Here is a 24152-nt window from a genome sequence, read left to right on the forward strand (position 1 = left end):
TGAGTTGGATATCCTTTTAAGCCTTTCCCCTTTTTAAATCAGGTGAAGGAAATTGCCTGTTTTTCACATGGCCAGAAAGTTGTCAGGATAGGGACCCCCAGGCTGACGCCCCAAAGCTCAGAATGTTTTTAAGCAATCCGCGTTCCACTTTGCGATTCATTTTCTCTCCCTCTTTTCAGTAAGAATGGAACTCCTTCGTGCAACCTTCATATATCGTTTCTGCCAGTCATAAAACCCCTGCAAAGGGCACACCCCAGGATCTGTTCTTTATTCCTGTGTTAAAAATCCATATAATAGTACCCACAAAAAAACAATATTTTTTTGGGAGGGGGGGGGCAAGATCTTGGAATGGAAGGTGGAAATTGGGATCAACTTTTGCAGCTGAATCAAAATGGTTAATCATTCCTACTGATGGATAATTCTACTGCAGCCCATCAGAAGAAAACAGTTCCCGCTCTAAAACCCAGAACTTCCCAAAGAGATAATAACTAATGCACATTAAATCCTGGGCCAATGCTATCCTGCAATTTAACCGTACACCCTCCATGAGCCTTAGAGCATAAGAATAAAAATCTACCCACCCGCCAAAGAATTCAAAACCCCAGAGAATCCCACAGGACTGTGATCTCTTGCTTGCTGTATCTCCTATATAATCCCCCAGACAGATCTCTAGGGGCAGCAGACAACCCGCCGTTTCACTCTTGATTTATTGTTTTATACCTGAAACACTTTTATTTTCAGCATTCTGTGCTTATAAATAGACCTTTCGTCAAACCTCGCAGATCCCTGGGGCCAAACTTTGTAGCAAAAAATGTCCTGTTTGAATATTCCGCACCTTACTTTAATAATAATAATAAAGCAATCCACACCTCACCTTTCTGTAGGGCAAAGATCTCACCCCAGAGAGAGGGCAATTCTTTCTTTGCTTCCAAAATAATAATAATATAATTTTCCGGATAATGCTAGAGAATTAGTCTTCTTACTGCACAGCGGAGGATACAAGTTAATCCACTGGAACTCCTAGGTTCAAAATAGTGGAGAATCTCTGTCTGCTCTTTGCTGTCCATGAAACATATGTATTTATTGATTGTGTTTTTTTGGGGTCATCGGTGTACACAATGATTTACAGTAGTGTGTATATATATATATATATATATATATATATATATATATATATATCCCTAAGAAAAGGCCGGGTCACTGCCCTGCAATGATTAGAGTTTATGATCGCCAGGAAACAATAGAGAAAAATGGAAGTTTGGGAATGGAAATTAAGACTGAGTGTGTAAACCTTGCAAAGTTGGAAATGGCGAGATATTCCTACATGCCAAAACAAGGGCAAATCTCTCCCATATCCGTACACACACACACACACAAAAAAAAACCCTGCTGCTTTGTCTTAAGAACAATGAGAAATCTTGATCAAAGTAAATTCTCTACAGTGAATTCTTCCTTCTTTTTAATCCCAATAATTAATGTTAGAAAGTCGTGAGGGTGGCCTGCTCTCATCCTCCAACTGTGGCCCATTGCCAGATCACTCAGATCTTTGCCAGAAATCTCTCCAAACAAGGGGGGGGATTGCTTTAAAAGCCTTAAAAGCTTTATTTTAATTCTTTCTCCCACTCTTTTTTTTTAAAAAAAGGCCTTAGTTGGCTGGATGGCCCTATTAAATTTCCGCAAGGAGGACTTTCCCGGCCATCGAAATTTGGTGTTTCGGTCCTCCGAACTTTCTCCAGCTTGCAGAGGAACATTTGGTGTGGGCGGGAAAAGGTGGCTGTGCGTCTGCTGAGACCAGAAAAGGAGAAAGTGGAAAGGAGAAAGTGGATTTCCCTGCACACACACACAAGCACACACACACCAGACCCTCGAGGGTTGTAAACGCAAAATTTAGCTTTCATTCTTGGAACGAATCTCATCCGTCCCCCTGAAAAGACAGGAGGTGATGTTTCTTGGTGGTTCAGGGAAGCACGGAAATGCTCCACTCCTGATACAGGAAGTTTACATTTCCTCTTCAGGGTGAGAGTTTTGTCCAAGGAGGTGGTGGGGTTTTAGCCCCCTTCCCCCCGAAAAAAAAAAAGTGTGATGCTCAGCCCACGCCAAGGAAAACTCATTGTCGCTGGTGGGACAGTCAGATACCCATACGTACACAAATACACACATACACACAGCTGAAAAGCTTGTTGGGGGGGAAACACAGTTTCTGCACACGTACAAAGCGAGGATGTGGAGTGAAACTGAACACTGCGACAGTGCCGGCTCAGAGTGTGTCCGTCTGCAGCTCGGGGATTTCGGCGAAAGGCTCCCTTCCTTGATCCCCTCTGGGTGGCTCGGTGGGAGAGCACCTGCTTGGCATTTCGAAGGCCCCAGGTTCGATCTCTGGCGTCTTCGGGTCGGGCCGGGAAAAGGCCTCTGTTTGAAAACATTTATTCCCTTGAGGACTGGACACTTAGTTTGTTTTAAAGGAAGGGCAAGTGGGAGGACATCTGTTTGGCATGCAGAAGGCTCTGGGTTTAGTCTCCAGGTCTTTTTTGCACGTTGGAAGAGCATCTCTCTGCCCGCACCCCTGGACAGATGCTACCAGGCGGGGAAGGCAATACTGAGCTGCAGTGCAGCGGTCCGACTTGGTATAAGCAGGGCCTATGTTCCTGGTGTGCTCTGGTCCATGGGGTCACGAAGAGTCGGACACGACTAAACGACTAAACAACAACGTTTCTGTTTATCCAGAACCACGAGGACTAGAATCCTTATTTTTAAGGCCTTGAAGCAGGTGGAAGGCGGCCTGTTTTTCACGCAGAAGACCCCGGTTTCAATCCCTTTCGTCTCCAGATTCTTAGCTGAAAGAGCTGGAAAAGACAGGGCCTTTTCTGTGGTGGCTCCCCTTTTGTGGAATCTCTCCCCAGGATTTATTTTGTGGGGGGTTTTATTGTAATTTTAGTTGGTGAGATCTGTGGATGAAAGGCGGTATACAAATTTAAATAACAACAACAACAACAACAACAACAACAACAACAACAACAACAACAACCACTATGAAAAATCAATAATTTATGGCTTCCGGAAAGCCGAAATAACAACAGACTAAGAAACTGATTAAAACTTGCATCAAATTTAATTAATTAATAAATAATAATAATAACCCCTATGAAAAATCAATAATTTATGCCTTCTGGAAAGTTGAAATAACCATGGACTAGGAAACAGATTGAAACGTGCATCAAATTTAATAATAATAATAATAATAATAATAATAATAATAATAATGCCTTTTCTCCAGGCCAGGACAATAAAATTACCACAAAGAAAAAGTAAGAAGGTTGATATAGCAAGAGGCTAACGATGAAAATGTTTCAAGTGGGGCACCAAAAAGAGGACAGAGATGAAGCCTGATATCAAGAGGCAGGGAGTTCCAGGGGTTAAAAGATCTCCGCTCCCAAATTGCAAAATGTCTTGTAATCTCTCTCTCTCTCTCTCTCTCTGTCTCTCTCTCTCTCTCTCTCTCTCTCTCTCTCCCCGAGGCCATAACCTTGATGTCTTCAGCCGGCCTTCCACCTCCTGACTTCAATTAGCAAGACGTCCAAACAAGCTTCCGTCGGGATTAGGTTTCTGCGATGTTGCTGCTTTGCCAGGCGGGAAATGGAGACGTCGAACGTTAGGGAACCCCCTGCCCAAAAAACAGTGACCCCCATGCCCCCTTAAATCCCACATTCTAGGAACTGACCGCCGAACACCTGGGCTCGCAGCAGAGAAATCCTCCGACTTAACCGAGGTCACAAAGGCTGCATTAATTCCCCGACCAAACCTGTGCTGAGTTGGGCATGGCAGACCTTGTCAGGCTGTGGTGCGATCCCTGGGGTCAGAGGCGCGGAGCTGCAATTTGGGAGCGGAAACCTCTCTCGTGATTCTCGAGAGCCGAGTCTTGGAAGGAGACCTTATTCCATATTTTTTTTTACAGAATTTTAAAATCGTTGCTTTGGAAGGTCCCCCAAGGGCCATCCAGTCTGACCCCCCCCCGGCAAGGCAGGAATCTTTCGCCCAACGTGGGTCTCAGTGCCGGATTTACATATAAGCTAAACAAGTTATAGCTTAGGGCACCACTCTCTTGGGCCCGCCCCCCCAAAAAAAATGTAAAGGAAAAAAAAACCTGGACGTACATTTCCAAAATACAGGATAAATAACAAGTAAAATAAAACCTACATACAGCAACAGTGTTTTATGTTGTGTAGGCTCCTATTTGTTATGTGCAAATGGCTTTAGATACCTATTAGGTCAGGCTTCCTCAACCTCGGCCCTCCAGATGTTTTGGGACTACAATTCCCATCATCCCTTACCACTGGTCCTGTTAGCTAGGGATGATGGGAGTTGTAGTCCCAAAACATCTGGAGGGCCGAATTTGCCTATGCCTGTATTAGGTCCATAAGTTACCATATGGCATACATTCAACAACAACAAAAAACCAGCGGCAATTTGTTGTTGACAAAGGACAGCTGGACATATTCCTTTCATTTTGGGGGGGGGACCCCAAGAGAGTGGTCCCCTAAGCTATAGCTTGTTTAGCTTATATGTAAATTCAGCACTTCCTCAGCCTCGACCTACTGTGCAGGGTCGTCGCACATTTAAGACGCCGTCTGCGTGTGCAGGGTGTGTGCGCGTTGAGGCTAAGCCCCTTGGAGCGAAGATTGGCATCCTACATACTGCGAGGGAGGCAGCCGCCTCCGTCGTTTTCCTCCGATATATCTGGTACTCAAAGGTAGACTGCTCCAGATCCTGGAGGCTCTGCGCAGTTGACATGACTAACGCCGGTTGCTGGGCTGATTCTTGACGGACGTGTCTCGGTCAGTCCGAGAGCCGTCACAGTCCGAAGAAAACAACCTTTGGCAGCGATGGAGGGGTGGGCAAGAAGTGGCATTCTGGTACAGTGGTACCTTGGTTCTCAAATTTAATCCATTCTGGGAGCCCGTTCCAAAACCAAAGTGTTCCAAAACCAAGGCGCGCTTTCCCATTAGAAAGTCATGCAAAATGGATTGATCCGTTCCAGACTTTTAAAAGCAATTCAACATGAATTTTGACTCTCTAATTTGGACCACTGATCCAAAAAATGAAAGCAATAATCAATGTACTGTACTATAAAATAAATAAGACAGTATTGTAGATGATGAAAATTAAAATAATGTTTTTTCCTTACTTGCTCTGATGATAGTCATTGTTTCGATGGGGAGCTTTTATCAGTTTCCGCAGTCGCACAATCAATCAATCAGCTGAACTGGGTTCCGCACAGTCACAAAAACAAATGAACCGAAAAAGCCTCAGAAATAATAACACAAAATAAATAGCAAAACCTAAAGAGCCAAATACAGTGGTACCTTGGTTCTTGAACTTAATCCGTTCTGGAAGTCCGTTTGACTTCCAAAATGTTTGGAAACCATACATGCGCCCCGGAAACAACAGCCGACAGCCGTATTGGATGTTTGGCTTCCGAAAAACGTTTGAAAACCAGAACACTTATTTCTGGGTTTTCGGCATTTGGGAACCAAGGCGTTTGAGAACCAAGGTACCACTGTAGGGGGGGGGCATCTAGGTCACGCATGCGATTTTAAATCAATAAGTGTGCCAGATCAATACTTGAAATGCAAAAATGCAAGCAGCACAATAAAGTTATTTGGATTGGTCTGGCAAACCGGCTGCAACCTGCCTTCCTTCCTTCCACCCGTCAAGCTCTTGGATAATAAAATAAGAATATTTTCCCCCAAACGTGTACTTGTTGGTTCAGAATCTGGCTGCTTTCCCCCCCCTTTTAAAGGGCTAGTCCAGCGCAATAAAATCCGAAATAATAAAAGGGATGTCCGTCATGTTTTATAGAACTATAAACGTCCAGGGATTAGGGGGACGTTTCCGTTCAAATAAACGCAGGGTTAAATATATGTGGCAAGGAAAGCTTTTGGAACTTGGAAGATTTTATTGATGCATATAGTTTTAATCCCATCAATGTTTTAAAAGACTGGTTTTGGGGGATCTTATTTTTGTCTGTAAGCCGCCTTGAATCCCATCAGGAAAAAAGTGGGGAATAATAATAATAATAATAATAATAATAATAATAATAATATTCTCTGCTGTTGCCTCTGGTAAAGCTTCCGAGAGATGCAATTTTTTAACGTTGCGATTTCTCGGTCCCTCAATCCAGCCCAGTTATTTCAAGAAGTTAAAATCTGGACACAAAAGTTATTGACCTTTTTTTGGGGGGGGGGGAGTCAAGTTCTTCAGCATCCCCCCCACCAAAAAACCAGTTTTTGAGCCATTTTAAATGGCTGCCGAAAATTTCACACCGACGCAACAGAATATTAAAATACAATAATCTATTAAACATTAAAAGCTTCCCTAAACAGGGCTGCCTTCAGATGTCTTCTAAAAGTAAAGATAGTTGTTTATTTCCTTGACATCTGATGGAAAGGCGTTCCACAGGGCAGGTGCCACCACCGAGAAGGCCCTCTGCCTAGTTCCCTGTCACTTGGCTTCTCACAGCGAGGGAACCGCCAGAAGGCCCTCGGTGCTGAACCTCAGTGTCCGGGCAGAACAATGCGGGTGGAGACGCTCCTTCAGGTATCCTTCTCAAACTTAATCCATTCCTGAAGTCCGTTCCAAAACCAAAGCGTTCCAAAACCAATGCGAGCTTTCCCATAGAAAGGAATGCAAAATGGATTAATGTGTGCCAGGCTTTAAAAAACAGCAATTTAACATGGATTTTACTATCTAACGAGACCGTTGATCCATAAAATGAAAGCAATAAACAGTGTACTGCAGTCACACAATCAAGCCATCAGTAGCTGAACTGGGTTCCACACAGTCACAAAAACAAAACAAAAAGAGCCGCAAAAACAAAAATGCAAAATAAATAGCAAAAAGAGACAGACCTCAGCGTAACACTCAAATCGGAAGTGTGGCACTCAAATCAGAGCATGTTCGGCTTCTGAAAAAAGTTCACAAACCGGAAAGCTTCCTTCCGGGTTTGCAATCTTTGGGTTCCAAGTTGTTTGAGTACCAAGGCATTTGAGAACCAAGGTACCACTGAAAACCAAATAAGACACTCGTGGTAAAAAGACCCATTTATCCAAACTGGGAAATCCCACCAGGACAAAAATGCCTTGAGACTGTGGATTGCAGTTGCCAGAACAGGGGCAACCACACAAATAATAATAATAATAATAATAATAATAATAATAATAATAATAATAATCCTGCCTTTTCTCCAGGCCAGGGCTCAATCTGTGGCTTGCAGATAAAATACAAAAACACAGATAAAATAGAGAAGGCTGCTTTATGCTTACAGGGAACATGGGCAGGGCCTTCTTGGTGGTGGCTCCTCTCAGGCAACTTTGGAACTCCCTGCTTAGGGAAGCCAGGCTGGCTCCTTCCTTGCTGTCCATTTGCTGGCAGATGAAGACTTTCTTGTTCCAACTGACTGCTTTTAAGGAGATAAAAACGCAGCGATGTTTTTACTGCCTCTGTTATCTCCATTTTCAATAGATTTTTGCGATATCGCTCGGATTCTGTTATTGTTTGATTACTTGCCAACAATGATCTCGCATATGTTTTTAGCTTTTCGCGTTTTATCTGCGCCGTGTTGCTTTGCAGACTTTGGCTCCTGGGTCTGGGGGAAAAGGTGGGATAGGAATAATAATGATGATAATAATAATGATAATAATGATAATAATAATGATAACAATAATGATAACAATGATGATAATAATAATAATAATAATAATAATAATAATAATAATAATAATAATGCCGGTACAAGGAGGGATAGAGGTAGGGGAGTTTGCAATTTCAATCGCTGCATTCTGGTCTCCTCCAGCTGTTTTAAAAAGTACCAATAATAAGAGAGAGAGAGAGGTGTGCCGTAAAAGCCAGCCATTCAAAAAAAAAGAAAAAGAGAATAAATGTCTCCCACACCTTGGAAATCTGGTTTCACTTTCCAGCATAACTTAACACCTGATCAGTAGGAGAAAATAAATAAAAATACAACGAGAAAGTGATAAAATACCTCATAGGTATAGTGGGACTGAAACTCCGCATAATCTATCCAGCTCCCCTCCAAGATTTCCCTCTCCCAGTGTGAAAATTTCACACCTTTCCCTTTTAAAACACATGTTTTTGGGGTTCTTGCATCTGGGGGGAGGGAGGAAGGAAGGAAGGAGGACTATTGGAGGAAAACAGCAGGCGTCCTCCAGACCACTGGGTTGTTGTTTTTTTGTTTTGTTGCTAGCATTTAGAGCGACGGGTGGAAAAATTGGGGTCCCCTGCAGAAGGGCTCCCCATCTCCGCAGGGCCTCGAAATCCCTCCGGAACAGATCCTGGAATGATTTTGGCCTGCATCACAGATTAGTGTAGATTCTGCCGTCTTCCTGCCCCATCCCTCCCCTTCTTCGTCGCGGGGAAAAAAAACCTGACATCCTTTGGTAATTGCTGTGTTTTGGGGACATCCTGTACTCTAGCGATTTCTAAATTTGCTTTGCCCAAACCCGCTGCGTCGCCCATAAGGGGGGTGAGAGAGACCAGGCCACTCCCCCCCCCGGTGAGTCAAACCAGAGAGGGGAGGTGGTTTGCTTCTTGTTGTGTATTCCACAGTCTCCGACGTGGTGCCCACCGAGACTCCCTGTCCCTCCCAATTTTTTATCTTTGAAATACGTTTTGTCGAGGGTTGCTTGTTTTTCCGAGGGGAGATGGCGACACACTTGTTGTTGTCGGTGTTATTTTGAAGGGTATAATCGTAGAACTGAACACCCAGAAGGGACCAGTGCTAGAATCAGAGGCGTTCCTTCCCACACACACACACATTCTGAGCATGGTCAGTTTTGTTCCTGAACAACCTCCATTATCGTATGTTTCGGCTCCCGGACGCCGAAAACCCGGAAGTAAATGCTCCGGTTTACAAACGTTTTCCGGAAGCCGAATGTCCAACGCAGCTTCTGCTAGAGTGCGGGAAGCTCTTGCAACCAATCGGAAGCCGCGTCTAGGTTGTCAAATGTTTCACAAGCTGAACTGGCTTCCGAAACGGATTGCGTCCGACAACCGCAATCGAGGGCATCCTGGGCAAGTTTGCAGACGACACCAAATTGGGAGGGGTGGCTAATACCCCAGAGGACAGGATCACACTTCAAAATGACCTTAACAGATTAGACAACTGGGCCAAAGCAAACAAGATGATTTTTAACAAGGAGAAATGTAAAGTACTACACTTGGGCAAAAATATATATATGAAAGTCACGAATACAGGATGGGTGACACCTGGCTTGAGAGCAGTACATGTGAAAAGGATCTAGGAGTCTGGGCAGACCACAAACTTGACATGAGTCAGCAGTGTGATGCAGCAGCTTAAAAAGCCAATGCAATTCTGGGCTGCATCAATAGGAGTATAGCATCTAGATCTAGGGAAGTAATAGTACTACTGTATTCTGCTCTGGTCAGACCTCACCTGGAGTACTGTGTCCAGTTCTGGGCACCACAGTTCAAGAAGGATACTGACAGGATGGAACATGTCCAGAAGAGGGCAACAAAAATGGTTAAAGGCCTGGAAACGATGCCTTATGAGGAACGGCTTAGGGAGCTGGGTATGTTTAGCCTGGAGAAGAGAAGGTTAAGGGGTGATATGATAGCCATGTTCAAATATATAAAAGGATTTCATATAGAGGAGGGAGAAAGGTTGTTTTCTGTTGCTCCAGAAAAGCGGATACGAAGCAATGGATTCAAACTACAAGAAAGAAAATTCCACCTCAACATTAGGAAGAACTTCCTGAGAGTAAGAGCTGTTCGGCAGTGGAATTTGCTGCCAAGGAGTGTGGTGGAGTCTCCTTCTTTGGAGGTCTTTAAGCAGAGGCTTGACAGCCATATGTCAAGAATGCTTTGATGGTGTTTCCTGCTCGGCAGGGGGTTGGACTGGATGGCCCTTGTGGTCTCTTCCAACTCTACGATTCTATGATTCTATTATTCTAACCGAGGTTTGACTGTACGTGTCTGGGGTGGTTTCTCAGCTTGCTAGATGTGCCACCAGGCTCCACCCCCCCTGAAACCCCCCCCCCCCGTGAAATCTAGTAGACTTTGTCGCGGAGTCCAATGCAGTCGATGAGTTTGCGTTGATGATGTCGTGGTGCAAAATCTGTTCTGCAACAAGCGCAGGGAGACCCAGGCCTGATGTGGCCCTCCTGGCCACTCCCAATGGCCCTCAGAAGCCCCCCCCAATCCACCCACCTTCTTGAGCGTCTTCGCCTGGTTGCAAATGTGTCCTTGAATTGCAGCCGTGCCTCTTACCTGGAGAGCAGAGGGACAAAATTTTGCCGTCAAAATTTTCACGTGTTGCTCTGCCCCCTTTCGCCTCTGGCCCCGCCCAACCCGTGGCATGCGGCCCTCAAAAGGCGGTGCAGAAGGGGATGTGGCCCCCGAACTCAAAAATATCCCGTTCCCCCCCCCCAAGTGTGGAGAGAGATAAGCCAGGGCAAGCCTGGGCAGTGGGCATGGAGGTCCTGGGCTGCCCAGACGACAAGACCCCCCCTCTCGACTTCGCTGATGGGGTCCAAAGGAAAGCAGAGCAAGATGTTTGGCACCTGCTTGGCAGCAGGAGTTGCCGGAAGGAGGTGGAGAAGCCGCCATCCAACCGCCTTAGGGACTCCGTTCTGGATATGTGTAGCACTCTACGTGGGGCTACCTTTGAAGGTGACCCGGAAACTGCAACTAATTCAGAATGTGGCAGCTAGACTGGGGACTGGGAGTGGAGATGATATAATTCTGGTCCTGAAAGACCTACGTTGGCTCCCAGGACATTTCTGAGCACAATTCAAACTGTTGGTGCTGACCTTGAGGGCCCTAAACAGCCCAGTATACCTGAAGGAGTGTCTCCACCCCCATCGTCCAGCCCGGACACTGAGATCCAGCTCCGAGGGCCTTCTGGCGGTTCCCTCCCTGCGAGAAGCGAGGTTACAGGGAACCAGGCAGAGGGCCTTCTCGGTGGTGGTGCCCTCCCTGTGGAACGCCCTCCCATCAGATGTCAAGGAAATAAACAACTACCTGGCTCTTAGAAGACATCTGAAGGCAGCCCCGTTTAGGGAAGCTTTTAATGTTTGGTGTTTTATCGTGTTTTAAATATTCTGTTGGGAGCTGCCCAGAGTGGCTGGGGAAACCCAGCCAGATGGACAGAGCAGAAATAATCTTCTCCTCCTCCTCCTCCTCCTCCTCCTCCTTCTTCCAAAAATGTCCCACAAGGCAGCAGAGGTTTAGGACCAGAATTTTCCTTTTCTTTGATGATCTTCCTTCCCAGGTGGACAAGCCCCACCTGCCCTTCACTTGCAGAAACTGCCTTCTTGACCCCTGGACCCACTCTTGGTCTCACCCTGTCACCGGTTGGATGGACCCCTTCTGCGTCCACCTTAAATCCCAGAAAGTCCACCTGCGGCACTCCCAGTAAACACTTTTCCCGCTTCACCTTGAGGCCCGCCGTCTGGAAACGGTGCAGGACGGAGCGGAGGCGGTCCTCAAATTCCTCTGGTGTGGGCCCGGCGATCAGTACATCATCGAAGAAGGGGGTGACACCAGGAATCCCTTTAAGGAGAGAGTCCATTAGATTCTGGAATATGCCTGGTGCCACGCTAACGCCAAATTGCAGCCGCTTTACTCTGAATGCCCCTCTGTGCGTCACAATCGTCTGAGCCTCTGCTGTGGCTTCGTCCACAGGCAACTGTTGATACGCTTGGGCCAAGTCCAGTTTGCCAAAGATTTTTGACCCAGCCAGGGTGGCGAGGACATGGCTGACCACTGGCACTGGGTATGCATGGGCCGTGAGAGCCTTGTTTATGGTGCATTTGTAGTCTGCACAGATGCGGACCGAACCGTTAGGCTTGACGGGTGTGACAATTGGAGTTTCCCAGGGGGCGTTGGGCACCGGCTCCAGCACTCCTTGCTCCACGAGCCGGTCCAATTCCTCGTCTATGCGGGGTTTCAGGGCGAACGGGACCCGGCGGGCCTTGTGCCTGATGGGTCGTACAGCGGGGTCTAGCTGTAGGGCAATGGGGGGTCCTGTATATCGTCCCAATGCCCCATCGAAAACCCCTGGAAACTCTTTGCATATGGCGTCCACGTCCACTTGTAAGCTAGTGCGGTTCACCCCGGTAACGGCTAGCCCCAGAGGTCCAAACCATGCCAGTCCCAGTAAGCTAACGTAGGGGCCCTTAACTACCAGCAAGTCCAATTGTTGCTTTCGCCCTCGATATTGCACCCTGAAGGTCCCCACCCCCATTGTAGGGACCTTACGTTTCTGGAAGTCCCGGAGGGTGAATGGGGCCGGCCTTAGTTTGGGACCCCCATTAGGGCACAGTTCCCTTAATGTTCGGGCCGAGATTATGGATAGAGTTGAACCCGTGTCCAGCTCCATGCGGCATGGGGCTCCCTCTATCTGTACCTCTATATAAATTTTCTCTGTGCTGGGATGGGGCAACTGGAATACCTGGTAGTCCGTGATCTCCGTCGAGTTGCCTTGGTGCATGGTGCCGTGTGACCTGGGGCTCCTGGGTCGGTCATCTGATGCTTGTCGACGGGTGAGTCGAGCCCGACACACCCGGGCGATGTGTCCCAATTTTCTGCACTGCCTGCACTCTGCGTTGCGGAAACGACAGGTCCTCCTCTCGTGGTTCTCCCCGCAGCTTGCACAGTTCCCTCCTTCTCGTCGAGGCTGCTGTGGTGTGTGTGCTGCTTGAGTGCGCCGCTGTACTCGGTGTACTTCCTCCCTGTCAGATTCGGATTCGTCGGTGAGGTCTTCGTGGTAGACCCTCGGTTGGGATGGCGGGGCCGGTCGTGCCTCTTGCGTTGACCTCTCAGCGGCTTCGGTTGCCAGGGCTTCCTCCAGAGCAATCTGGAACGTGAGGTCTTTTTTGGCGTAGAGGCGTCGTTGCAACATCTCGTCCCTCAGGCCACCGACGAGGCGGTCACGAAGCATGTTCTCCAACTCTGAGAAGTTGCATAACCGGGCGGCTTGGCGGAGGGAGGTCACAAACCCAGTTATGGTTTCCCCTGGGGCTTGCCGCTTTGCGTAGAAGGCATTTCGGCAAGCTACCACCGAGGGCTGTGGTGAAAAGTGCTCCTTCAGCCGTTCCATTATTGTTTTGTAAGAGACGGTAGCGACATCTCTAGGTGCAAGGAGAGCCCGGGCGATTTCAAACGTCTCCTCTCCACAGACGCTGAAGAATGTCGCCCTCTTCATGGCATCGTTGGTGACTTCTTTCGCTTGCAGGAGGAAGTTGAAACGGGCGGCGTACCCTTCCCAGTCTCCTGATGCTGGTTTGAATGGCAAGAAGCTGCTGTCGGTTTCCATTCTGGGTTCCTTGGGTCCTGGAGCTGAAGCCTGGATGCACGGTGCGATGCAGCGGTGCAGCAGGTGGCGGTGCTGCGGTGCAGTGCGTGGTGGCGGTCAGCTCAGCAGGATCCCACCTTCGTCGCCAGTGAAATATACTCGGAGTCGAGAGTGAATTTCATGCTCTTTATTCAGCTCATATTCATCAAGGAGAAGAAGAGAAGACGAATGGCTCTTTTCCCAAAACCATCTGCTTATATACATTATTTACACAATGGGCCTTGCGTGATTGGCTACTTCAGGGCTACACCTGTGGGCCAATTATATTGTGGATTGACTTCTGCCTGCAGCCTGATTGGCTGCTCCTACAGGCCAATCAGGTAGCAGATTCACTTCTGCCAGCCGCCTGATTGGCTGCTCCAGCAGGCCAATCAGGTTGCGGATTCACTTCCACCTGGAGTTGGATTGGGTAGCTCCCGCTGGTTCTGAATCCTATTGTTCTAGGATTCAGCTCAGTACATAACACCCTCTTTGTCCTCCAGAGCCTGTCTTCGCAAGCCCCTTACTCACCAAGAGTTTGAGACCCATCAGCTCCCTTCACCTGGTTTAGCCAGCCAGTCGAACCCGTTTCCCGGATTGTGTCCGCCGTCTCATGCCGGCAGCTCCTAGAAACCACAGGTCAGATCTATCTGATTGCAGGACGAGGGACCAAAATTGACCCCGGAAGGAGCATGGCGTGTCCCCCACCGGGTGGTTCTACCCCTCCCCTAACATCCCGTCTAGGGTTGCCATATTTTGAATATGTCAAAAAGGAGGACACTGGCCAACTTTTAACTGTGGGTCGCTATGACGACTCTTGTTTTACCCATGAAAAACAGGACACACCTGGGGGTGAAACCGGCAACCCCATGAGGACTGGAGTCTTGCTTTGTTTTTAAGGGAAGAATCGCCACTCTGTATGGGAAGGGCTCTTGCTTTGTATGCAGAAAGCCCCGGGTTCAAAACCCGCCGCCCCCAGGCAGGGTTGGCTAGAGGCTGCCAGCCCATGTAGGCAATACTGAGCTGGATGGATCCCCTGAAATAACTCGGTAGGAAGCGTTCCCTCTGCTGCTACGGACACTGAGCAGAATTCGTCTTTGCTCTCCGCAGACGGAACCAATTACCTCAATATTTGGTTGCCCTTTTGCTGAGTAGGTCCAGATGTTGCGGGCTGTATTCCCACCAAAGGATCAATTAGCCTTGGAAAGGATCAGGGCATGGGGGTTTTATTTGGGGGGGGAGGAGAAGAATCAGCCCTTTTCCCTCCAGATGTTGTCGGACTCTGACCGGCAGGGGTGGTGGAAGCTGGCACCCCCGAGATCGAGATGCGTTTACATCCTGCCGTTTCCTCTGAAGGAGCTCAAGGTGGGCTGCGTGTTGCTCTCCCCCCCCCTCATTGAAACCCTCCCAAAACCAACTGCTTGAGAGCAGTACATGTGAAAAGGATCTAGGAGTCTTGGCAGACCACAAACTTGACATGAGTCAGCAGTGTGATGCAGCAGCTTAAAAAGCCAATGCAATTCTGGGCTGCATCAATAGGAGTATAGCATCTAGATCAAGGGAAGTAATAGTACCACTGTCTTCTGCTCTGGTCAGACCTCACCTGGAGTACTGTGTCCAGTTCTGGGCACCACAGTTCAAGAAGGATACTGACAAGCTGGAACGTGTCCAGAAGAGGGCAACGAAAATGGTCAAAGGCCTGGAAACGATGCCTTATGAGGAACGGCTTAGGGAGCTGGGTATGTTCAGCCTGGAGAAGAGAAGGTTAAGGGGTGATATGATAGCCATGTTCAAATATATAAAAGGATGTCATATAGAGGAGGGAGAAAGGTTGTTTTCTGCTGCTCCAGAGAAGTGGACACCGAGCAATGGATTCAAACTACAAGAAAGAAGATTCCACCTCAACATTAGGAAGAACTTCCTGACAGTAAGAGCTGTTGGGCAGTGGAATTTGCTGCCAAGGAGTGTGGTGGAGTCTCCTTCTTTGGAGGTCTTTAAGCAGAGGCTTGACAGGCATATGTCAAGAATGCTTTGATGGTGTTTCCTGCTCGGCAAGGGGTTGGACTGGATGGCCCTTGTGGTCTCTTCCAACTCTACGATTCTATGATTCTAACCCTGCGAGGTAGGTTGGGCTGAGGGGCAGTGACCGGCCCCTGAAGCCACCCACGCGAGCTGGATTTGAACTCCCAGGTCCTAGTCGATCATGCCAACCCCTTTTCGCCCTCCAGATGTTGGTGACTCCCACCCCACACTTGCAGGAGTCATAGCTCAGGAACGTCGCGAGGGTCAAAGGTTCCCCACTTTTGATCTGGGGGGGGGGAGCATCTTCAGCTGAGATTCCTGCACTGCAGAGGGTTGGACTAGATGACCCTGGGTGTCCCTTCCGAATCTACAATTCTATGATACTATGATCTCATTTTGGGGCATCCTAGTATTAAGATTGCCGGAAGAAATATCAACAACATCAGATATTCAGATGGAACAACTTTGATGGCAGAAAGTGAGAAGGAATTGAAGAACCTATTAATGAGGGTGAAAGAGGAGAGCGCAAAATATGGTCTGAAGCTCAACATCAAAAAAACTAAGATCATGGCCACTGGTCCCATCACCTCCTGGCAAATAGAAGGGGAAGAAATGGAGGCAGTGAGAGATTTTACTTTCCTGGGCTCCTTGATCACTGCAGATGGTGACAGCAGTCACGAAATTAAATGACGCCTGCTTCTTGGGAGAAAAGCAATGACAAACCTAGACAGCATCTTAAAAAGCAGAGACATCACCTTGCCGACAAAGGTCCGTATAGTTAAAGCTATGGTTTTCCCAGTAGTGATGTATGGAAGTGAGAGCTGGACCATAAAGAAGGCTGATCGCCGAAGAATTGATGCTTTTGAATTATGGTGCTGGAGGAGACTCTTGAGAGTCCCATGGACTGCAAGAAGATCAAACCTCTCCATTCTGAAGGAAATCAGCCCTGAGTGCTCACTGGAAGGACAGATCCTGAAGCTGAGGCTCCAGTACTTTGGCCACCTCATGAGAAGAGAAGAATCCCTGGAAAAGACCCTGATGTTGGGAAAGATGGAGGGCACTAGGAGAAGGGGACGACAGAGGACAAGATGGTTGGACAGTGTTCTCGAAGCTACGAACATGAGTTTGACCAAACTGCGGGAGGCAGTGCAAGACAGGAGTGCCTGGCGTGCTCTGGTCCATGGGGTCACGAAGAGGCGGACACGACTAAACGATGGATGGAGAACTTCCCAGTAAAGCCAGAGTCCTAGGCTGAGTGAAGGAACAGGTTCTGCCAGGATTTTCCCGACATTTTCCTCCCTCTCCGATACTCAAGGCGAGAACCCTCGACTTGTTTACCTGCCCCGATCCGTCTATACCATTTCCACAACACAGCCCCCTGGAAAGATTGGAAGAGCCGGGGCATTCTTTCTTCAGGCAGTGCGCGGTTAACCTGTGGAACTACCCGCCGCAGGAGGTTCCACCAACTTGGATGGCTTTGAAAGAGGGATTGGGGGGAAAAATCAGGATGGCCGCGATCTGCCCTCCGCGTTCGGAGGCAAGCGATGCTTTCCCCAGAGAAGAAGGATTGAGTGAAGGTCTTCATCGGGAACAAGGTGATGGAATAAAGATCTGTGTTGGGATCTGCTGCCCCCGTGAAGCCTGCCGCCTGAGGGTGGGCCGGCCCTTGCGGGGGGGCAAGTGGGATATCTTGAATCTGTCACGAAAAGTGCCAGACAGCGCCACCTGGTGGCACCAGAATAAAAGGCAACTATGAATGGGCCATTGCCTCCAGACTGTACATTGGAAGCTCATTTGAAGCTTCTCCCAGAGGGTCCTGGGAAATGTAGTTTACCCCTCCTGGCGCTACAGTTCCCAACTCCCTTGACCAGATACAGTTCCCAGGGTTCTTAAGGGGGAAACTTACGTTCTCCATATATAATTTATTCGATTTTCCAACTCACATTTCAAAATATTCATTTAAACAACCTTAAATCAACGAACTAGAATAAAGCATGTTTAAAGAAGGCTGGGAAACGTCGACTGAATATATGGGTGAAAATTGTGTTCAGTTAGCATTAAGATAAACTGAACAGTGTAAAATAAGTTTTGATGGCTGTAACAATGGATTACTGAATGGTTTAGTTTGTGTAAAATATGTGGGGGTGGATGGTATGCAAAGAAGAAGGAAAGCCATTGATTTAAGGTTGTTTAAATAAATATTTTGAAATATAATTTGAATTTTGAAATATAATTGCATTTGAAATATAATTATATTTTGAAATATAAATGATAAAATCTAATAAAAAGTATATATATATATATATGAATGAAAGGGGGGAACTTACTTTCTTTTTTTTAAAGCAATTTATTAGATTTTCCAATTAAACACATTTAAACAAAAACAAACCACACATACAGTCACAAACACAACAACACATAATAAACATAATGAACACAAAATTTCTCTTCTTAGCATCTTATCAATCATTTTCTTTGCTCTGCCGAGCTTTGACTTCCCTCCTTCCCCCCATTCCCCCCATTCGGTTTTCTTATTCACTCCTATCTCACAGTTCCTTTACTCCCTTTACTTAAAGTCATTTATTTCAATCCTGCAAGTGTCTTTAAACTTCTACAATTCCTCTCCATATAGTCCACAAATTTACTCCAGTCTTTTTGGAACTTTGCCTCTCCCTGGTTTCGGATCCTGCTAGTCAGTCTTGCTAATTCCGCATAGTCTATCATTTTGGTCTGCCACTCTTCAATCGTCGGTAATTCCTGAGTTTTCCATTTTTGGGCTAACAAAGTCCTAGCCGCAGTTGTCGCGTACATAAATAATACTTGATCTCCTTTCATTATCTCTTGTCCTATTATTCCTAATAAAAAAGCTTCCGGTTTTTTGGGAAAGGTATATTTAAAGGGGGAACTTACTTTCAATGTTCGGTTTGGAATATTAATTACTGCTAATATTTGTTTATTCATTATTATTAACCCAAACCGTACATTTAAAGTGCATATAATCAACATAATGAAAGAGTAGTAGTATTAATTCATTTATTCGGTAGAGCACAAAACTCTTAATCTCTGGGTCATGGGTTCAAGTCCCACATTGGGTAAAATATTCCTGCATTTCAGGGGGGTTGGGCTAGATGACCCTCAGGGTATCTTCCAGGTCCAAAATGACTCACCCTTCGCCAGCAGGTCCCAAGGTGGGTTGCAACATTTTAAAATTTCAATACCAGCAGGGTTGTTTTTTTTAAAAAAAATTGTTTATAGCCAATGGCCATCGCGAGACTATGTAAGCACAAATCACCCAGCTACAGAACGAAAGGCTTTGCATGCACCAGATCAAGACAAACCTACAATGTCCAGAATTTCAAAAAACATTCCTTCTGGTCAGCATCCCTGGGGTTTGGCACTTGCATCGCCCAAAAAGGTTGCCCTGATCTTTCTTGCCCGTAGTGCAAATATAACCGATGCATTTGTCGACATCTGCCAGTGGCAGATGTTAAAAAACATCTGGTTGACCTTCCGAAATCCAGAATTAAAGAACAAATTGCAGTCGCAGGAATAGGCTGTCTCCTGAGCTTTCGGTCAAGAGATCTTCTCTTTGTAAACTGCTCTGAGGTTCTCGTGCCGTTCTGGCAATCCGGCGAGGAACAAATCTCATGAAAGAGATATGTACGATAGAATAGCGATGAAAACAATCTGCAAAGTGAGTGATGCCCTGTACGTCTGAGAATATTCTGGGATGCGTCTGCGGAGCCAAGCAATAATAATAATTTATTATTTATACCCTGCCCATCTGGCTAGGTCTCCCCAGCCACTCTGGGTGGCTCCCTACAGAATACTAAAAACACGATAAAACGTCAAACATTAAAAACTTTTCCATACAAGGCTGCCTTCAGATGTCTTCTAAAAGTCGAGTCCCTTAATATCTGAAGGGAGGGCGTTCTACAGGGCGGGCGCCACCACTGAGAAGGCCCTCTGCCTGGTTCCCTGTAACCTCACTTCTCGCAGGGAGGGCCCTTGGAGCTGGACCTCTGTGTCCAGGATGGAGGTGGAGACGCTCCTTCAGGTCTACTGGGCCAAGGCTGTTTAGGGCTTTCAAGGTCAGCACCAACCCTTTGAATTGTGCTCGGAAATTTCCTGGGAGCCAATGCAGGTCTTTCAGGACCAGAGTTATATGGTCTCAGCAGCCACTCCCAGTCCCCAGTCTAGCTGCCGCATTGTGGATTAGTTGCAGTTTCCGAGTCACCTTCAAAGGGAGCCCCACAGAGAGCGCATTGCAGTAGTCCAAGCGGGAGATAACCAGATCATGCACCGCTCTGGCGAGAGTCTGTGGGCAGGGAGGGTCTCATCCTGCGTACCAGATGGAGCTGGCAGACAGCCGCCCTAGACACAGAATTGACCTGCGCCTCCATGGACAGCTGTGGGTCCAAAATGACTCCCAGGCTGCGCACTTGGTCCTGATGTTCTTTGCCCACTTTTCTTTCTCTCTCCCCTCCTTTCCCTTGCAGACCCGGCCGTCATCCTCCCCCAAGACCCGACTCTCCGTATCGGCTCCTCGCTCACGGCCAACTGTTCGGTTGCTGCCGACTCGAGCCTGCGAGCCGAGGACCTTTACTGGACTCTGAACGGCCGGCGGCTTCCAGCGCAGACGTACAAGGTCCTCGGCGCCAACACCCTGGGCGTCACGATCTCTAACCTGAACGGATCACAGCAGCAGTCGGGGGATAACCTGGTGTGCCACAGCAAGGAAGGCGGCGGCATTTTGGCCGGATCGTGTCTCTATGTAGGCTGTACGTCCAAAAAAACAACAACTCCCTTTTCCGCAACAAAATTTTGCAGTATAGCCAGCCAGCTGGCCTTGCCCATTTCTTGGCAACTCCATTCCGTTCCACAGCCAGCCAGCCGGCCTTGCCCATTTCTTGGCAACTCCATTCCATTCCACTGCCCTGCGGGATCTGCAATGGCTGAATCTGTGTTCAGGCTGAGACCCTCTGCATGCAAATGGGGGGGGGGGTTGTGAGGACCCCTAACTTTTCCTTGCACTTCTGCACGCTTTGGGGTGCCCTAGTCTTGCTTTTGCACCAGCCAGGCAAAACGCAGCCCTCAAGGGCTCTCTGTTTGACCCTTGCCGCTCTCCGTAAGCCACACCCCTCCCCCAATTTACACCACACTTTGCGTAAGTGTGTAACTCTGACCACATCAGAGGAGGAGGTGTGTGAGAGAGGAAGAGTTTATAGAATGTAGCCTGTTGCATCAAGGCAAAATTTGCACCCAGTGCTCTGCCTTCTTTTGCCTCTGGTCCCCAGCACTACTTGCATGCGGCCCTTGAAACTCTGCCCAGAGGGGAATGCGGCCCTCAGGTTGTTAAACACACACACCCCAACAGCCATGTATTGAACGTTGGCAAAACGATGCCTCCAATACCAACAGAAAAGTCAATTCATGACACCAAAGGGGCGAGCATTGCTTGCTCTGCAGCCGACACCCAACTACATGCGCTCCAAAATGTCGAATCTGAAAAACGGGATGCGCGCCTTAAGGGCTTCCGTACGAGTCACATGACCGCGCAAGGGTGCAGAGCCCAAAAATGGGATGTCCCAGTTTAATTGGGACAGTGGAGGGGTATGCAATTGCTTCAATTCCTTTCTGTCCACCGTGATGGCATCATAGAATCACAGAACCGTAGAGTTGGAAGGGACCCCAAGAGTCATCTAGTCCCACCCCTTGCAATGCAGGAATCTCAGCTAAAGCATCCCGGACAGATGGCCACCCAATCTCTGCTTCGAAACCTCCCAAGAAGGAGTATTCGTCGCCTTCCATTCCAATGTCAAATAGCTCTTACTGTCAGAAAGTTCTTCCTGAGGTTGAGTCGGAATCTCCTTCCTTGTCACTTGAAGCCACGGGTTCGAGTGCTGCCTCTGGAGCAGGAAAAAACAAGCTTCCCCCCCTCTTCCATGGGACAGCCCTTCGGATATTTGAAGATGGCTATCGCATCTCCTCTCAGTCTCCTCTTTTCCAGGCTAAACATACCCAGCTCCTTCAACCATTCCTCATCAGGCTTGGTTTCCAAATGCCTCAACCGTTCTTCATCAGGCTTGGTTTCCCGACCCTTGATCATCTTGGTCGCCCTCCTCTGCACACCTTCCAGCTTGTCAACATCCTCCTTAAATTGTGGAGCCCAGAACCGGACACATTATTCCAGGCGTGGTCTGACCCAGGCAGAATAAAGTGGGACTATGACTTCCCTTGATTTGGACACTCGACTTCTGTGGATGCAGCCTAGAATAGCATTAGCCTTTTTTGCTGCTGCATCACACTGTGGGCTCACATTCAGCTTGCGGTCCACTAAGACCCCCCAGATCCTTTTCACATGTACTGCTAGTAAGCCAAATGTCCACACCCCCACACCTCGCTCTTTATATTTCTGCATTTGGTTCTTCCTGCCTAACTGCAGATCTTGACGTTTGTCCCTGTTGAAATTCATTTTGTCAGCTTGGGCCCAGTTCTCCAGTCTCCATTTCAAATCCCGATTCTGTTTTCTGCCACATTATGATCACATATCCACCTCCAGATTCAAACTCTCCCATTGCCAGGCCCATCAGCCCCCTTTTCCCACGCTAACACGCCCCGGCCATTTATTCCCAGGCCTTTCGGTAATAAAAACGCTTTCTGGTCTCGGGAGTTTCGTAGCAAGGCCTGCCATCGTTAGCCAACAAGGGCTCTTTCCTCGGGGAAAAAGCAGGGGGGAGCTATTTTGGCGAGGCGCTGCCAAATTACAGTTGTCCAAATCAATATTCGTAAGATTTTTATCACAAGCTATTTTTAAGATCCTCCTCTTGGAAAGATGGGAACCTCCAGCTGGGAAAAGGAAAAGATTTTGTTTCCCCACCCACCCTGCCCCAGCAACGCACAAACGCCCTGGTCCAAATCGTTGCTACTCAGAGGACACGATTTAAACATTGCACTGGTGCCAAGCAAGAGAAGAGTTTATGTCCCCCCCCAAAAAAAAGGGCTGTTCCTTTTCATGAGTTGAGCATGTTTGTTTCCCTGTTAACATCACACTCTGATGACTTGTATCTCCCTGGTCCTGCATGGGGTAACTGTGCCCCTGAAGGACCAGGTGCACAGCCTGGGAGTCATTTTGGACTCACAGCTGTCCATGGAGGCACAGGTCAATTCTGTGTCCAGGGCAGCTGTCTATCAGCTCCATCTGGTACGCAGGATGAGACCCTACCTGCCTGCAGACTGTCTCGCCAGAGCGGTGCATGCTCTAGTTATCTCTTGCTTAGACTACTGCAACGCGCTCAACGTGGGGCTACCTTTGAAGGTGACCCGGAAACTGCAACTAATCCAGAATGCGGCAGCTAGACTGGGGACTGTGAGTGGCCACCGAGACCGCATAACACCGGTCCTGAAAGACCTACATTGGCTCCCAGTACGTTTCTGAACACAATTCAAAGGGTTGGTGCTGACCTTGAAAGCCCTAAACTGCCCAGTATCCCTGAAGGAGCATCTCCACCCCCATCGTCCAGCCCGGACACTGAGCTCCAGCTCCGAGGGCCTTCTGGCAGTTCCCTTCCTGTGAGAAGTGAGGTTACAGGGAACCAGGCAGAGGGCCTTCTCGGTGGTGGCGCCCGCCCTGTGGAACGCCCTCCCATCAGATGTCAAGGAAATAAACGACGACCTGACTTTTAGAAGACATCTGAAGGCAGCCCTGTTTAGGGAAGCTTTTAGTGTTTTATCGTGTTTTTAATATATTCTGTTGGGAGCTGTCCAGAGTGGCTGGGGAAACCCAGCCAGATGGACAGAGTAGAAGTAATAATAATAATAATATTAATAATTAATAATATTAATAATAATAATAATATTCCTCCTCCTCCTCCTCCTCCTCCTCCTCCTCCTCCTCTTCTTCTTCTTCTTCTTCTTCTTCTTCTTCTTCTTCTTCTTCTTCTTCTTCTTCTTCTTCTTCCAAAGATGTCCCTTTTCTTTGATGATCTCCCTTCCCAGGTGGACAAGCCCCTCACTTGTAGAAACTGCCTTCTTGACCACTGGACCCACTCTTGGTCTCACCCTCTCTGTCCGCCACAGCCTGTCTTTGCAAGCCCCTAACTCACTGAGAGTTTGAGTTTGGGTGGGGTATAAATACATCATCATCATCATCATCAACATCATCATCATCATCACCATCATTATTATTATTCTATATTTTTATCCTCTAGTGCCGCCGGAGAAGCCAACCAACATCTCCTGCTGGTCCAAAAATCTAAAGGACCTCACCTGCAGGTGGACCCCTGGGGCAGAGGGAGAGACTTACCTGCACACCAATTACACCCTGAAGTACAAATTGAGGTAAGGCCCTGGGATGAGGAAGGGGCTTGGTTGGCCTGGCAGGGGATCGGAAGCTCTCTTTAAGCCCGGCAGGGTGCCGATGCCTCCCACATGAGACAAAATCCAGAGATTAGTTAGATAAATCGAGTCGCTCTATCCATGTCTGTTGGCCAAGATGCAAATGCCGTCTACAGGTTCAGTGGCAGTCTAGCTTGGAAGTGGCACAACTTGGGGTAAAATTGTAAAAGAAAAAGTTCAACAACTTGAATCCTAAAAAAAAGCTCAATAATTTTGGTCGGCCCCTCACACATGTTCACATCAAATATTTGAAAAAGTTTGGGCACCCCTGCATGGGGATAAACCCAGTGGCCTTAGAGCTTGTTGTTGTTTAGTCATTTAGTCGTGTCTGACTCTTTGTGACCCCATGGACCAGAGCACGCCA

At 47.8% G+C, this 24152-nt stretch overlaps 1 protein-coding gene and 1 long non-coding RNA gene across 3 annotated transcripts in view; one reads left to right on the plus strand and one right to left on the minus strand.

The window, feature by feature from the left end:
- The window catches only part of CRLF1 (cytokine receptor like factor 1), a 40863-nt gene that overhangs the window by 1819 nt on the left and 14892 nt on the right, over positions 1 to 24152 (plus strand). For both annotated transcript variants that reach the window (XM_035119055.2, XM_035119054.2), the window contains exons 2-3: positions 19891 to 20172; positions 23602 to 23731. In XM_035119055.2, coding sequence (XP_034974946.1) covers positions 19891 to 20172; positions 23602 to 23731 — 412 coding nt within the window. The remainder of the gene's footprint in view (positions 1 to 19890; positions 20173 to 23601; positions 23732 to 24152) is intronic.
- Positions 1238 to 10308, minus strand: LOC132592263 (uncharacterized). Its single transcript, XR_009557708.1, has 3 exons — positions 10243 to 10308; positions 5183 to 7642; positions 1238 to 2945 (listed from the first exon to the last, which is right to left on the minus strand). It is a non-coding gene; the product is annotated as an uncharacterized LOC132592263 (long non-coding RNA).

The sequence above is a fragment of the Zootoca vivipara genome, chromosome 6 (genome assembly GCF_963506605.1).
Source record: "Zootoca vivipara chromosome 6, rZooViv1.1, whole genome shotgun sequence".
In the NCBI taxonomy this organism is placed as follows: Eukaryota; Metazoa; Chordata; class Lepidosauria; order Squamata; family Lacertidae; genus Zootoca; species Zootoca vivipara.